The sequence below is a fragment of the Pelobates fuscus genome, chromosome 4, assembly GCF_036172605.1.
Source record: "Pelobates fuscus isolate aPelFus1 chromosome 4, aPelFus1.pri, whole genome shotgun sequence".
In the NCBI taxonomy this organism is placed as follows: Eukaryota; Metazoa; Chordata; class Amphibia; order Anura; family Pelobatidae; genus Pelobates; species Pelobates fuscus.
The window spans coordinates 140,700,602-140,717,980 of NC_086320.1; the positions used below are offsets into that span (position 1 = coordinate 140,700,602).

Below are 17,379 nucleotides of genomic sequence, written 5' to 3' on the forward strand. Positions count from 1 at the left end.
CTAGCTCGCAGATCGGTGCTCCGCTCTCTAGTCCGCAATATTACTGACAGTTACCAGTTTGTCATACTGGAGGGCTAGACGTCCTGTATCTGTATCACAGATCCATCTAGTATGTATTTTTAACTCACAATTTTGGGTGTTTATATCACAGCACACACATATTTTGTTTAATAAAACTTTATTATTTTTTCTGTTCATCTGAATAAGAATTGGTTTACCTGGCCTACAATAAGTCCATTGGCTATCTTGATATCCCATTTATGCAAATACTCTGCATTATACATTAGATACATCATTTCTCGTTTTTCTTATTTTCTATTTTGGCGTTACCCCCCACCTTCGTGTGTATCTAATGTGGCTCTACTAGTTCGTTTCTTTCTCTCAACACTAACATATATGTTTTATTTGTGTCTGCTGTTCTAGGGGTTAAGGCATACAGTTGTACTATATGTAGTGCAGCATTCACTACTAATGGGAGTCTAACAAGGCATATGACAACGCATATAAGCATGAAACCTTACAAATGTCCATTTTGTGAGGAAACCTTCAGGACCACAGTACACTGTAAAAAGCACATGAAGAAACATCAGGCTATCCCTCCAGCTCTCGTTTCTGATAGCGAAGGAACAGCTCGAGAAGACGGTAAGCATGTTCCTTAAACAAAAAATGGTCTTACTTTAGACTTAGACTAGTTGTTTTGGAGCAGTAGAAAGAGTGACATGTACTCAGGGGGTCAGGGTTATATTCCTTGGTATAGATAAAGGCGTCAAAACCCCAGGTATAAAATGCTTTATAAATGAAAAATGGAAATCTGTTCTAGATATGTTCCACAAACACATACTGCAGAGTAACGGCAGTTAGTTACCTTTGAACAGCTACGACTCCTAAACATAGGAGTATAAGTCAAATTACTAATCTGGAAACAGAAGGCACTTTGGGTTTGTTTGATCTCTCAGGAACAGGCATTATGGAGGCAAACAACAAACTGCGTTGATGTCATGTGAACGACCACACACATTTTATTTAGTTTAGGATATAAATTATTTGGACACACAGGAATGTATTTACTGAGTTAGCCAAAGCAGCATATCACCTACATGTGGCTGTTGTAGTAATGGATCTAGTGAGCTGTGGCTCCTGTTTCTGGGTTCATTCATACTGTTTTTGAGGGGTTTGATCAAAAGGAGATATCCCAGTGGCATGTGCTGCCAGACCCCCATTTGCTAATGACGGAAATATTTCGTCATGATTCCCTTTTATACCAGAAGTTGTGTCCTTAAGGGGTTAATACTGTCATGGCACAAATTATGCTGACATTTGCTTGAGAACTGAATGAGGAGACAAAGAAGAGAAGACTGTTTGAGTTGTTGTACATTATCAACATTCTCTTGATTGATTTGATTTGAACCTAGAGTCTGCAACAGAATAGTCACCATAGTTTAACTATTATGTTGTATTTTTAATAGTTTGCCCTATATACATAAAACATACTTTTACAAATATTTTATGTTAAGAGTCTCTACAATGCTGTGCCTCTTTTTAAATAGTTCAAATGGTAAAAAAGAAATTCTGAATGGAATCACTAGATCTATAATGCATAAATCACTGGATTGCTGGGCGAAACATAGAACCTTTGTACACCTTGTAAATAATAAAGAGTTCACCACAACATCTACAACATCAATATCTGATGGTTGGGTAAAATATTATTTCTGTTGGCTTTACTCACTGGAGGAGCTTTTAACAATTTAACACCTTTCGAGATTTGAAGTTGTCAGTAAGAAAAATAACTGTTTTGGATGCCTAGGACACAGAGAAAGGGGAAAAGATACAGCAACAGATGTTTGCCCCTAGAAATGAATTGGTAAATAAGACCCGTTTGCCTCCGCTATAACCTGAATTCTAAACAATCTAGACAAGGTACTGGAAACAATATCTACGTATTTTGGTTCCTGGTGACTTGATACCATTACTTGGTAAATTTTATCTGGGCATTGTATGATCCAATTTGGCAGTGCCAAGACATTGCATCTTTGGCTGATGTAGTGGAGGCCAGGAACAATGGCTCGCTGGCCCCAGGTAATTGAACCATTCTAAAATGCTTTAAATACTTTCAATTGGGGGTGCCAGGGCTCTCCTGGCACTATAACCACTACAGGGAGCTGTAGTGGTTATGGCGCTTGGAGTGTTCTTTTAAGGTTGTCAGTGTGTCCTGTGTTTAGAAACGGTATACATTGAAAATGGTTAGAGTGTGTCCATAAATGAATGTATATGCTCTGAAAGCATGCCCTGCCATGTGGTTATGTGTAAAGGGAACCTGTCGTCATATAATCAACTGTAGTTCTTTTCAAAGAGCTTAAAATTCCACTTGTGCATGCAATTTTGCTAGCAAACGTATAGATTTGGAGAAAAACCTATATAAAAAATAGGTTTTCGGGGGGCGGGGCCGGACCGCCGAGCTGGACGGTCGCACTCGACACCAGCTCCTGCAAACTATGCCCAAATAGGCACCAAAACTGCAATTTTGGGCAGAAAACCGTCCAGCACTGGTGGCCCTCAGTGGGCAGAGAGCCCTGGATCCAGGGAGAGGCTGGCCAAACGGTCTTCAGTCCCCAGGAGGAGGGTTCCTCATTGGCACCTAAAGGCCTACTCAGGCGGTGAGAGGGGTGGACGGCCGCTGCCCCGCTGCCTGCCGACCAGCGCTTAGCCATGAGTTGGACCTGCGGGGAACTGGCCCCAAACCCCCCCCTTTGGACCGGGGGGGTGAACAGCACTGGTGGCCCTCAGTGGGCAGAGAGCCCTGGATCCAGGGAGAGGCTGGCCAAACGGGCTTCAGTCCCCAGGAGGAGGGTTCCTCATTGGCACCTAAAGGCCTACTCAGGCGGTGAGAGGGGTGGACGGCCGCTGCCCCGCTGCCTGCCGACCAGCGCTTAGCCATGAGTTGGACCTGCGGGGAACTGGCCCCAAACCCCCCCCTTTGGACCGGGGGGGTGATCCCGGTCCTCACCCTCAGGACCCGAACACCACGAAGCACCTGAGGCGCTGTAACTGGGCCGCCAAAATCCGCAACCCAAGCACTGCAATCAAAATGGCGGAGGCCACGTGCGATGGCACAAAGTCCATAAGCAGACCGAGACCACCTGCATACACCCTCGAATCCAAACACGCTACTCACCTCCGCTATGGCTGGTGTTTTCGAGGCCTTCTTCCTCCTCTGGGCAAAGTACAAGACGACTCACTGATTCGCCGGCTGCCCGCAACCACTACCACACCGCAGGGATTACCGACACGTGGTGAAGCAGCAGTCAAGCAACCACCTAAACCCCTGCTGCAAACACTCAGCAGAGTACCAGCCTAGTGAATGGCACCCAGCGACTGGAAGCAGACCGGGCACCCGGGTACGCCAAACCTGTGGCTGAAAGAGATCTACACACCAAAGGCTCCAAACGGCACCGGCTACACGTGGCACCCCTTGAGCAGAGACTTTCCATCAGCAGAGGACTCTAAATACCAAACATCGCTGACAACTATAACGACATCCTTATTCCGTCCAGGCCCCTATATAGCTCTATAAAGCATGAACACTCTCACTACATCGGGGAGACAGCTCTGAAGCTCCTAATTTGAGACGGAAGAGTAACATGATGACTACTACAAAATGCCCAGCAGTTACATCTTGTCTCAGCCCCCTCTAGGTGAAATGCTAATATATGTACATAATGCCCTAGTTACTAACTGTGTTCCAGCAGTTAAACAGCAAGCGCTATACTTATGACTTTATGCCTTTTACTACTTACTCTGCAGATTCTCATTTTAGCGCTAAGACAAATCAATACTATCATATCTATAGCATACTTAGTAATCTCAGTACATATTTTTCTTATGATTTTCCTTATGCTTTTTCCTAAAGTCCCATAAGTACGTGATACCTGCAAGTCTCACAGACCATGTCAACACGTAGGGAAAAAGAGAGCTACTTACAACTCAGAAGCCGGTTACCGGCACCCAGGGGCACAATCACAGTATTGTTTAGCATAACAACTTACCGTATATACTCGAGTATAAGCCGACCCGAATATAAGCCGAGGCCCCTAATTTTACCCCCAAAAACTGGGAAAACTTATTGACTCGAGTATAAGACTAGGGTGGGAAATGCAGCAGCTACTGGTAAATTTCTAAATAAAATTAGATCCTAAAAAAATTATATTAATTGAATATTTATTTACAGTGTGTGTATATAATGAATGCAATGTGTGCGTATGAATGCAGTGTGTGCGTATGAGTGCAGTGCGTGTATGAATGCAGTGTGTGAGTGCAGTGTGTGAGTGCAGTGTGTGTGTGTGTGTATGAGTGAATTGAATATTTATTTCCAGTGTGTGTATATAATGAATGCAGTGTGTGTGTGTATATGAGTGCAGTGTGTGTGTGAGTGCAGTGTGTGTGAGTGCAGTGTGTGTGAGTGCAGTGTGTGTGAGTGCAGTGTGTGTATATGAATGACGTGTGTATGAGTGCAGTGTGTGTATATGAATGACGTGTGTATGAGTGCAGTGTGTGTATATGAGTGCAGTGTGTATGAGTGCAGTGTGTATGAGTGCAGTGTGTGTATGAGTGCAGTGTGTGTATGAGTGCAGTGTGTGTATATGAATGAAGTGTGAGTGTGTGTGATGCAGTGTGTGTTTGTGTATGTGTTGGTGGGGGTGGGCATTTAATATATTATTAATTATTATTATTTTTTTTTATATTATTATTTTTTTTGTATTATTATTTATTATTTAATTATTATTATTATTATTTTTTTAATTATATATTTTTTTCGTCCCCCCTCCCTGCTTGATACATGGCAGGGAGGGGGGCTCCTTCCCTGGTGGTCCAGTGTCATTGGCAGTTCAGTGGGGGGGAGAGGGGGGCTGGCAGAGCTGTACTTACCTTTCCTGCAGCTCCTGTCAGCTCTCTCCTCCTCCGCGCGGTCTGTGCAGCTCCCTCTGTCAGCTCCCAGTGTAAGTCTCGCGAGAGCCGCGGCTCTCGCGAGACTTACACTGGGAGCTGACCGAGGTGCTGAACGGACGGCGCGGAGGAGGAGAGAGCTGACAGGAGCTGCAGGAAAGGTAAGTACAGCTCTGCCAGCCCCCCTCTCCCCCCAGTCTGTATTATGGCAATGCAAATTGTCATAATACAGACTATGACTCGAGTATAAGCCGAGTTGGGGTTTTTCAGCACAAAAAATGTGCTGAAAAACTCGGCTTATACTCGAGTATATACGGTAATATGTCTTTACTAGCTATTAGCCTTGTGCTTTTCCTCATGCTTTACATACTGTATTACCTTATTATGATTAGCAACATGCCTATGCATATGCAAGCTCAGCCACTCTCCCTTAACAGTAACTCCAGACCTATACTGGTCAGCCTGTAATCTAAGCATACCATAACATTGAAAAAAAAAAGTGCGATATATGCAAAAGCCATAACTCTGTTTTGTATGACTTGTTATTAATCTGTGTACAGAAGCTGTTGTGGCTTACCGAACACTATGTTATTTCTTTGCACTCTATAAATAAAGAATTAAAAAAAAAAAAAAAAAATAGGTTTTCTTCTTATCTGACTCTCAATTCATTAGCAGACATTCAGTGCAGAGGACTTGAGATCGAATAAGAGGATATAAGACCTCTCACAGGGGGACACTCTGTTATGTTGCTTGTTGCAGTAGAGATTAGGATTTGGTAATTCATCAAAAATTCTTTCCACTTTTAATCATGATTCAGGTAAGTATATCTCCTCTTCTATGTGTGATTAAACACTGCAGGATATAAGAACTTCTAAAGTAAACACTCTGTGCTGTAGGACCTGATTGAAAATGAATAACTTTGAAAAGTTGCACATACAGCGAATAAACCCGCCTCCAGACGTGTCATTTGTCGGCCTAGAACTAGAGTTCTGTGGCTGACTAATGTAAACTCTGTGCAAAGTTGATATCATATTCCAACACGCACCGCATGCGGGTGCCAGACAGCCAATGGCAATGGCACGATGTCTTCCCCTTCGAGCTGCCTCAGTCTGTCTTTGCTGACATCCATACAGCGAGGGAAAACAACATCAACCAAAGAGGATCGGTCTAAGGGAGAACTTGGCTGTGGCGAGGAAAAAAAGGTAGGTTTAGGCCATTTTTTTCTGCGTGTTTTTTTTTCAGAGGAGGGGGGTTGGAGAAACAGACAAGCACACGAGGGGTTACTTCAACCAAAACCAGTGTTTTATGAAAACACAGTTTTTTGGTTGAAATAACATTTTAATCCAAAGTTGTTTTGATGCTTAGAATGTCCCTTTAAAAATAAAAGGAATTAAGTAAAGGAGGACTTGAAAGCAGGAGTGGCCACTTACTTCAAATTATATCCATTGCTCATTGGAAGATGTTAATAACACTAAAGATAAATTAACTGAGGGATGTAAAATGTTTTCAGTGACCGATGAATAACAAAACGAATGTGAATGTGTGAATTGCAGCACACATAATGTACTTTATATGAGGGGTTAATTCAATTCTGAACCCACAACTACAATTCCCAAGACTATGTGGCCAATTGCTATGTCATTGATGCTCACTGTGTAATTACTCATGCTTAACTACATAGTAAAAAGTGGTATTCTCAGAAAAACCAAGGGCAGCGAGAAGGTTCAAAACAACTGTTGCTGAACTAACACTTGCAATGATTTTCAGACTTTCTAAATTCTGGATGCAGATCATTTAAGCAGTAGGGAACCCATGCATCAGTAGTGGCTATAAGATCAAAGCATGATTGTGCTTGCAGCTGAGAGAATTTATTAAATGGTTCATTAGATGACAATAGCGTCAATGGAAACATCAAGCACGCTTTGTAATGTGTGAGCGGGTTTTAAAATGAAAGTAAAGTATATTACCAAATCTACGGTATACCAAATCTACGGTATACTAGGCAAAACGTACATTTTCAGAGGAGAAAAGTTTTATCTAATCAGCCCATAGCTGTATTTTCAGTCTCTTGTGCACAGATAGGCATTAGTTCAGTAAAACCTGATTGCAGTGAGTAAATGCTGCAGTCTAATTAGACCAGATGGCAACCATGTTTAATATTGGTTTCACATATCTGTATTACCGTATTATCCTGGAATCCGTATTTTGTTGCTTTATGATCTAGAATTGAAGGTTAGGTAATCTGTGGAAAAAATGAAAATACCTGGCATTTCTTTCTCACCCACGCATTGACAGGTATTTGACTAATTTCAACTCACACATAGCAGAAATTTTTCAGAATAATTTAGGGTCATCCTTCAGTGATGTGTGCCCCTATGTTATCTTACTTTATATTGTATTTTACAATAAGCATTTTTAACCTAGCAAGTTGGTTAAGGCCTCTACAAATAACCCCCAGTTGCTATTTCAGCTACATCAATTGACTATTATCTTGCCCTAGCTGCTAAAAGTGCATTTTAGTTCTTCAGAGTAAGGGAACTAAATGTATGACTCATGTATGATATGGATGGGGTGAAGCATTGCACTATCCCCAATTTTACCACAATTAATGCTAGTGAATTGTTAACTGGTACTGCCATCTTCTCAGTTCTCTCTTTGCATGCTCATGCTTACTTGAGCATCTATTCATAGGGTACCACGCAAGTACATACATGCTTGGACATTAATTCCATGCCAGAAATGACATGCACATACATCCCCTCAGAGATTTTTAGAGCATCATGGGATTCAAAGTGATTTGTTTCAAATGCTGTAAATCACAGGGTGCTCAAAAGGTAGATCCCCAGATGAGTTAAAACTACAGCTTCCATGATGCTTTGCCATTCGAAAGGCAGTGTAAAGCATCATGAGAGTAGTAATTCTACAACATCTGGGGATCTACCTTTTGGGAACACTGCTGTAAATCCTTTGTTATGTGATGTAAATAAAATAAAAAAATAAAGCCTTTTTAATTATTATTATTATTAGAACAACCAATAGTAATGTGTAGTTGCTAGGTTATGCAAGAATTCAGGAAGTGACCATTCCCCCTGCAAGGAATGTGTCCATTATAATAATAACAAATACCGGAGAAGGTATGATCATTTAAAATGGAGACTTAATCTCCTTCATACCAAAGATTATAAACAACATATCTCTCTGTGTTTGTCTTTTCTTTGCTATCTGTCAATGCCAGTCTCCTGTTTTGTGTATTTATCGTGGCTGCTGACTAATATGAATTCTCTTTTGCACATGCTCTCATTTGTCTTGTATAGCAAGGCCAGTAAACACATTCTTACTCATTTTTATCCTCACGTTCTTGCCCGGATAAAGTTGGCTTTTTTTGCTTTTTAAAAATGTGGTCCTTTCAGGATAAACCTGTAAGGTTTGTGTAGCTGAGTCATATTTGAAATGTAAGTGCAATAGTAAGGTTAGCTATGTAAATGGAGGCTTCACCTTAACAGCCACCTTCAACATCTAGCTTTTTGCGCTGATGGTATTTTCTGGGCATTTGCTGATTGCCAACACACCCATCGTGCCTCATAGCCAATACTCAATAGCTTTTTGCTAGAACAGGGAACCCTGAGAATAAGGAGAAGGTTGAATCAGCAACATAGTAACATAACTCAAAACTTGTCAATACTTGTTCACATAGTTACAGAAGCAAGGCTTGACTGTACTCCTTATCAAGGGACTACCTGCCTGGTTAGCAACTTGGTATCAACACTTAGAAGTACTTATGGTCAAGAATATACTGCTTAGAGATGGGATTTGAATTTAAAAGCATCATGATCATAGCAGTAGAGAATTGGATAAATGTGGAAGCAGTCAGCCACAATTAGTTGTAGTGGTTTTGTTGCTTAAAGGACCATTATAGTGCCAGGGAAACAAAGTTGTTTTTCTGGTACTAGAGGGTCTTTAGGCCTCCCCCCCCTCAGGGTCCCACTCCCGCCGGGCTGAAGGGCGAGGAAGGGATTAATCACTTACCTTTCTACAGCGCCGGGCTCCCTCCGCGCTGGGGGAATCTCCTCCCTCTTTCGACGTCAGCGCTGAATGCGCATGCGCAGCAAGACCCGCGCTAGCATTCAATCAGTCCATAGGAAAGCATTTCTCAATGCTTTTTTTCTATGGACGTCAGGGTCTTCTCACTGTGATTTTCACAGTGAGAAGCGCGGAAGCACCTCTAGCGGCTGTCAATGAGACAGCAACTAGAGGCTGAATTAACCCTAATGTAAACATAGCAGTTTCTCTGAAACTGCTATGTTTTCAGCTGCAGGGTTAACCCCAGATGGACCTGGCACTCAGACCACTTCATTGAGCTGAAGTGGTCTGGGTGCCTATAGTGGTAATTTAAAGTGCCCATTTAATGATGTAGTAGTGCTCCCTTTATAACTTTAACAAAAAAAAATTGATTATTTATGGAAATTTTGGCTTTCGGGGAAGTGAAGTGTCCATTTCTATCTTAATTCCTTAGAAAATATTATTCAACGTGAGCATAATCTCCATAATTTGGTAGCAGTACCGTGGCCCTATTTCTTGGTAAACACTTTTGCAACAATGTACCTTCTTACCTGTGGTACAGCCTAACATAAAGGGTCCTCTCCTACTCAGGGACATGTCTTCCACGAGGCAAACAAGGCATCTGCCTTGGGCGGCACTTTGCAGGAGGCGGCAAAAAAAGCCGCACCCAAACACCCAGGCAGATCCCTTGCTTGCCTCGTGTCCTGGGGGGCTTAAGAGCTGGTCGACTGGCCACTTTTGAGCCCCCCCGAGGCGGCCAGCGAGGGAGCATACTCACCTGAGCTCTTCCTGCTCAGCTCCCTCCGCGCCGCATAATGAAACCGGGAGCCGGAATATGACGTCAGACCGGCTCCCGGCATCACTAAGCGACGCGTGAGGGAGCTGAGCAGGAAGATTAAAGCTCCCTCACCGCCTACTCTGCTTGTCTGCCCCCTGCCTGCCCGACCAGCAGCCCCACTGGACCACAGGTAAGTAATCCACTCCAGCTCTCCCTGGGAGGCTGCGTGGATTTAAAATAAAATAAATAATTTGAGAGTGTTGGGAGAAATGTAAGTGTGTGTGTCTATGTGAGTGAATGTGTGTGTGTGTCTGTGAGTGAATGTGTGAATGTGTCGATCAGTGAGAGTGTGCATCTGTCAGTGTGTGTCCAAGTAATAGTGTGTGTATGTCATTGTTTATCAGTGTATATGAGTGTATGCGTCTGTCAGTGAGTGAGCATCTGTCAGTCAAAGTGCAACCTTACAGAAAGAGGTGGGGAAAATTTAAATTGGGGTTGGGGGGTGCCCGAGCACCGTCCTGCCTAGGGCAGCACGAATATGAATCCCGCCAGCCATTCACTGATTGACAGTTTCAACCGACCGCTCTCAGCCAATGAATGACCCTCAATGGATAACATTATGCATAAAAATGACCTTAGCTAATGATCTACCAATGACACTGTCAGAGGTGGAGTTACAACTGCAGCAGCAAAGAAGTTAAACTCCATATGACTCCATGCACCATAGTGACTTCAATTAACAGGAACATAGAATGTGACGGCAGATAAGAATCATTTGGACCATCATCTAGTCTGCCCAATTTTCTAAATACTTTTATTAGTCTCTGGCCTTATGTTATAGCTAGGATAGCCTTATGCCTATCCCACGCGTGCTTAAACTTCTTTACTGTGTTAACCTCTTCAGTTAGTCCTCTATATAAAAAAAAAATATATATATTTCTAAACCTTTGCCCCTCTAATTTAAGACTATGCCCTCTTGTTGTGGTAGTTTTTATTCTATTACATATAGTCTCCTCCTTTACTGTGTTGATTCTATTTATGTATTTTAATGTTTCTATCATATTCCCCATGTCTTGTCTTTCCTCCAAGCTATACATGTTAAGATTCTTTAACCTTTCCTTGTAAGTTTTATCCTGCAATCCATGAACCAGTTTAGCAGCCCTTCTCTGAACTCTTTCTAAAGTAGCAATATCCTTCTTAAGACATGCTTATGGTGCTTGGAGTAACCCTTTAAAGTGGCATTGTCCGTTTCCCCCGAAAAAAAAAGTATTTCATAAAGATGGAATCTTTCTGAAATATTAATTCTGATTGTGTTGGAATTTCACCCAAATTCCAACCCAGTTAAGAGATATACAGAGATATAAAGGGACTACTTTGTCTCTGTATGTTTCCACTGCCAATCTTTCTAAGACTCTGGGCGGAGTGAAGGCTTCAGGGAAATGGCTCTGTCTATGGAGGATCCTGCGGGATCCTCCATAAACTTCCATGATGTACTCTCGCGCACATGTAGTGCCATGAGCTGAAGAGGGGCAGACGGAGAAAGATGACAGAGCCTGCGAGGGATAGGTTCAGGTAAGTAAATTCCCCACCCCCAGCCATCGGACCCCCAGTGGCGTTGTCGCAATCAGGGGTGTTTGGGAATTCAGATGGTGACAGTGCCACTTTAAGCATTGGACCACTGTGCATACTTTGCATTGGACTTGATGTTGGGCATGATGTGATGTGTTGGGCATGATGTTCCTATTTAAATGCCATAAGGCATTGCATTTTTTACATAATCCTTGGTAAAAGCACTCTTATCATCTTGGCAGTAATGTCCAGCGTCCATGCCAAGCAGCCGAACTTCTTAATCTTAGCATTTCTGGTCCTGAATGTTGCTTTTGTACTCAAAATGAGTATAGATGTTGGGCTTTTTTTTGTGTGATTGAATTCTCTTATAAGACATAATGGAGTAAGGGGGTCCATTTACTGTACTATGCTTAATGGCTAAATTGGAAAAGGATATGGGTAAAATCCAGAAGATTGAGCCCTACCACCATGTACAAAGTAGAAAAAACATTAAATTTATATAAAGTGGCATTAATAACCCTGAGACAGACCATATGTAAAGCTGTAGTTAAAATGCAAATATGAGTATTTAACACTCATGCTAAACTGGTTAGCCCTGTTCTGCAAAATTTACTTTGACTCTTAATTCATGTAGCTTAGTAATTATTTTTTTGGGGTAATCAAGTTTATTTTCAGGTAAATAAATCGCATTTCGGGCGCGCAGGCCCCAATCAGCATAAGAACGTGAAATTACAATGACTGAACAGTTGACATCTGCATTGAGGGTACAATCAAAGAGAAGGACAGTTACAGTTCCGATGTTCGCTCATGTCCAGTGGCAATGTATAGACACGTTATTGTTGCAATTAAGTAGTTGTAGTGTGTGAATGTAGAGGACTTGTGTAGTCGGGCTGGACCCGTGAGAGTCGGGACAATGCGGATATAGCGAAGTCCGTAGAGTACTTTAGGTTGTAGGTGTATATGCGGTACTTTTATATGAGTTGCATCAGCGGGAGTGGGGATGTGGGGTGGCGTGCATAGATATGTGGCAACCTTACAGAGTTGTATGTTCGGGCCAGGCTACAATGTCAGAGTGGTAGGAAATAGTCTACGGGGGAGGTAGGAGAGCACAGGTTCGTGCATCCTGCTATAACTTAAATTATGGTGTAGACAATACCCGTACCTAGTGCCTGCCCCGTGTTGATAGTACCCTATCGACTTAACGAGTGGGTTAATGTAGTGTAACCCCCCAACCGAGGTTCGTTGGTTTAAGGGAATAAATCGCGGCAGTGTCACGTTCAGGTGCGTGGATCCCGCTTAAGTCGGGTATTCCGATCGACATCCATACTAGTAGCCCAATTAGGTGTAGTGTTAATAGGGACCAGAGTTCCAGAGATGGTGTATATTAGGAATGTATATAGGTGTGCAATACCGGTCCGTTGGAGTGAGGATCTTGTGGGTTGCGGTGCGCTCCGGGAGGTGTGTAACATTGAACAATGCGGTGTGTGTGCAAGGGAGGGGGGTGGGGAGGGGGGCGCGAGTCCAAAGCTGCCGTCTACGTTCACCGCTTGCGCTAGCGGTTACCTTGCTTACCCTCGTCATGTGGGTCTTTCAGGGTCATATTTAACCATATTATGTTGTATCGGAGTAAGTCCGAAGGAGGGTCATGTGAGCGTGTACTGAGCCCCCCCTGCTATCGGCTTCTGATGAAATGTAATTACTGTCTGTCTTGTGATTCCATGAACATGGGTATAACGATGTCCATGTCATAGTTTTGTATTGCGTGAGTGTATCATGCCCATCTCCCCGTTCGTATCTATGTAGTGGGGTCTTGCTCAGTCTTGTCAGCCAGTCCCTTGCGTGTATGTCCCTCATGTGTGTCCACATGGTTGCCCGTTCGTCTCAGTTGACAATGTCCCCATTGCCTCCCACACGTCCTGGGGAAATGCGTGGTGCACAACTCGTATCCGTCACCTCCAGTGGGTCACCCTGGGGCGCAACACACGCCATAGGCACGATGCAGGGCCCGCGCCCCCGCCCGACCCCTCCCCCCCCCCTCTCGACTCGGTGGATCCATTCTTCCTGAGTAGGGATGTCTGTTTTTTTCCAGTATACCGGCACGAGCGATTTCGCAGCGTTTAGCAAGTGATGCAGGATGGATTTTTTGTATGCGGATAACGGTTGTGTTGAGACGTGTAGTAAGATTAGTTCTTCCGACCAGGTGATGTCATCTCCCAAAATCAGTTGGATGTCGGATTTGACCTGATCCCAATATGGGACAATATGCTTGCATTTCCACCAAATGTGCACAAGCGTCCCTCTTTCTTCCTGGCACCTCCAGCACGTTGGTGATGTATTGGGGGAAATTTTGTGGAGCAGTACTATACCACATGGAGAGCAACTTGTAGTTAACCTCTTGATAGTGGGAACTAGAGGAGCTTTTGTGTTGCCATATCAATGCTTTGTCCCACTGTGCAAGGGTGAATGTTGTATCCAAGGCCCGTTCCAAGCGACGTTGGAAAGTGTTGTTCTCCGAAGTAGGACCAGTCAGCAAGTATTGGTATAGGTGTGAAATGGTTTCAGGGACTTCAGATTGCCATCCTGGGTAACTTTGTAGATTGGTATATAGTCCGCCTCACCTAGGAACGCCCATGCTTCGGTTGGTGGTCCGCCCCCAATATTGGGTTTGTGCAGAATCGGAAGTAGGGGACAGGGGGTCGGGGAGATCTGTGGCATTTCCCTGAGGTTTTCCCAAGCGAGTAGTGTTTCAGCCACAGGTCCTTCCTCTCCTCTCCTGCTGCCCCTGGTCGTTCTCCTCAGCCAGACCGCTGCCTTTAACTTACTGATCCAGTATCACCCATTGTTTGGCCGTGTCCATTTCGTGCCACTCCAAGATTCGTTGTAAGATTGTCGCCTGGTGGTATTTTTGAAAATCTGGTAAGGCTAAGCCTCCCCTGTGTCTCGGCAGGCACAGTATGTCATGGCGCAGCCTAGATCGTTCCCCCCTCCAGACATATTTTATGACCGCTGATTTCAGGGTCGAGAAATATAATGCCGGCAGGGCTGTTGGTATAGTCTGAAATAAATAAAGGACTCTAGGAAGTATGTTCATTTTCAGGACCGCTATACGGCCATGCCAGGTAATGTGAGGGTAGGACCACCTCGTCAGGTCCACTTCGATGTTTCTCAATAGCGTCTCGAAATTACGCCAGTATACTTCCTGGGGGTCCGTGGTGATCCAGATGCCGAGGAACTTCATTGCCTCTGTACACCAGCGAAACGGAAAGAGCGGGCCGAGGGCAACATACTCCACCGCGGGTATGGTGATGTTCAGGGCCTCACATTTCGCTAAGTTGAGCCGGAACCCCGATAGGCAGCCAAACCTTTCTATCTCTGATAGTATACAAGGCAAAGTGATCCGAGGCTGGGAGACGAAGAACAGGAGGTCATCCGCGTACGCGGCTACCTTATGTTCAGTACCCTGCCATGTGTATCCGTGGATGTTCCAATTATCCAGTATTGCCTGTAAGAGCGGTTCCAGTGATAGTGCAAACAGGAGCGGCGATAGGGGACACCCCTGTCTGGTCCCATTCGCAATCCCAAAGCTAGTGGTAAATGCTCCGTTAACTTGCACCGCCGCTCTCGGTGTGCTGTACAGGGCGGTGATCCATGCCATGATTCTTTGCCCAAAGCCCATATACCGGAGTTTTTGAAACATGTACGACCAGTTGACCCGGTCAAAGGCTTTCTCTGTATCTGTGGATAACAGCAGTAGGTGTCTCTGGTGTTTCCGCGCGTGGTGTTTTATTGAGAATAAGCGCAGGGTGCTATCCCGAGCTTCCCGGCCTGGGATAAACCCCGTCTGGTCCACATGGACAAGGCTCGGTAGGATCCGTTGGAGTCTAGTCGCCAACACCTTTGTAAGTAGCTTAGTGTCCACATTTAGCAGAGAGATCGGGCGGTAGCTACAGCAGTGTTCCGGATCTTTCCCCGGCTTGAGCAGTTATAGTCGCCGTCAGGGACTCCACACCGAAGTGACCTCCTTCCGAAACTTCATTAACCGCTCTGGTCAGCCATGGTAACAGCGTCGTGGTGAACTGTTTATAGTATCCCGTGGGGAATCCATCAGGTCCTGGAGCGCGCCCATTTTTTGTGTTTTTTTAAGGCCGCGGCGAGATCTTCCGTGGTAAGTGGTTCGTCAAGTAAGGATGCAGCGTTCGGATCCACCTGTGCCCGTATGTTATCCTGGAGGTACGTTTGTACGTGAGGTAACAACTCCCCGCCTGGCGCCTGATTGCCTGGTTGATGAAGGTTATAGAGGGAGTCCTAGTACACCCGGAATTCGTCCGCTATGTCCTCTGGATATGGAGACACTCTGCCCGAAGTTAAGCGCAGTTTTCGTACTTGTGTGTGTGGTGTGTCACCTCTCAAGAGGCGGGCGAGGAATTTCCCGCCTTTGTTCGCATGTGCATAGAAAAAATTCTTCGATCGTTGGGGGGAGTTTTCAGAGTACGTCTAGCTTCCATTAATTCTCCATATGTCTCTGTGAGCTGAGATCGTTTGTGTTGGAATTCCAAGCGTTTAATGGTGTCGTATATATCCGACATTGCGCTGGTCGCTTCCTTCCTCTTGCGGGTTGCGAGACTGATAAGAACGCCGCGTATGACATTCTTGTGTGCTTCCCACACCGACACTGGCGACATCCCTTCCGTCCCGTTCTCCGTAAAGTATGTCGTCAGTGCTTGGGAAATCTCCTCTTTCACGGCAGGGTCTTGGAGCAAGGATTCGTTAAGGCGCCATGACCAAGTGGCTGGTTTAAACAATGGGGATTCCAGCTCAATCCGGACCGGACCGTGATCTAACCACATGGCGGGTTCGCCGGTCACCAACCGCAGGCGGGACAGCCCGGCTTGTTTGATAAATACATAATCTATCTGAGAGTAACGGTTAGTGTCGAATAGTGTGTCTAATCCCTGTCAACGGGATGAAGTGTCCTCCAGCAGTCTACCAGGGACAGCTCCCCCAGCGTTTTGCGTATAGATCTGATGTGAGCTTGTGAGATGCAGCCGTGGCCGGTGGAAGAGTCCAGTAAAGGGGCCAGTGGGGCGTTATCCCCCCCCACTATCAGAGCTCCTTCCGAGAATCCGCAAAGTTTGTTCAGTGTCCCTCGCAGGAATTGCGCTTGTTTCGAGTTGGGGACGTATATGGTCGCGAGAGTATAGATTCTGTCTGCAATCACTCCTTTTAGGAAGAGGAAGCAGCCCTGGTTATCCGACAGTCTGTCCAGCTCCCGGAAGCCTAAGTTCGCGGCGATCAGGATCGCCACTCCCGCTCGTCGGGCGGTCGGGTGGTCATTGCAGTAACTTAATGGATAGTGAGAGTTCCGGAGTTTGGGGGCTGCATCAGCTCTGAAATGTGTCTCCTGGAGCATCACTATCGATATGTGCTTGTGGTGCAAGGTTCTCAGTAGATGCGAGCGGCGTTCCGGAATATTTAAGCCTCTGCAGTTGAGGGTCATGACGGACAGGGGAGTGCGGTTATACGCCATGGATTCCCTCGTGGTCAGGCGTGCGGGTCAGCGGAGGGAGGAGTCGTGCGGCGCCACAAGCCGAATCGACTGCGCAAGCCAGGCGTATTAACAACCCACTACGAGGAGTAGTCCCTCGTGAGCGTCACGCAATTCCACGTAAGGTTAGGTACGTAGGAGTCCCGTCAGAACCAGCTACGGTCAAGTGGTCGGTTGGGTATCGTCCCTCGTTCTTCGTACAAAGTTTGAACGTGTACCGCAGCCCCGGGCAGAGATGTGTGTGTGTGGTGTAGTGTGTATATGTGTGCGTGGGCGAGGTAGGGGTATGAGGCCGGTAGTGTGACTGTATTCAGTGTTTAAGATTTAAAATAAGGGTGAGCCGCGTGGGTCACCCCTTCGGGTGTCGTCCCTCTCGGGGTGAAGAGAGGTGATGACCCCGGATTCTCCTCAAAAGGAGAGTCACTTGTGTCCTAGCGGGTGTGGCCAGGTGTCACCCCGATGACCTGATCGGTGAGTGAACAAA

General features: G+C 45.2%; 1 protein-coding gene across 2 annotated transcripts in view; it reads left to right on the forward strand.

The window, feature by feature from the left end:
* Positions 1 to 17,379, forward strand: part of ZNF236 (zinc finger protein 236) — a 174,674-nt gene that overhangs the window by 91,185 nt on the left and 66,110 nt on the right. For both annotated transcript variants that reach the window (XM_063451634.1, XM_063451635.1), the window contains one exon: positions 424 to 642. In XM_063451634.1, the coding sequence (XP_063307704.1) occupies positions 424 to 642 (219 nt within the window). The remainder of the gene's footprint in view (positions 1 to 423; positions 643 to 17,379) is intronic.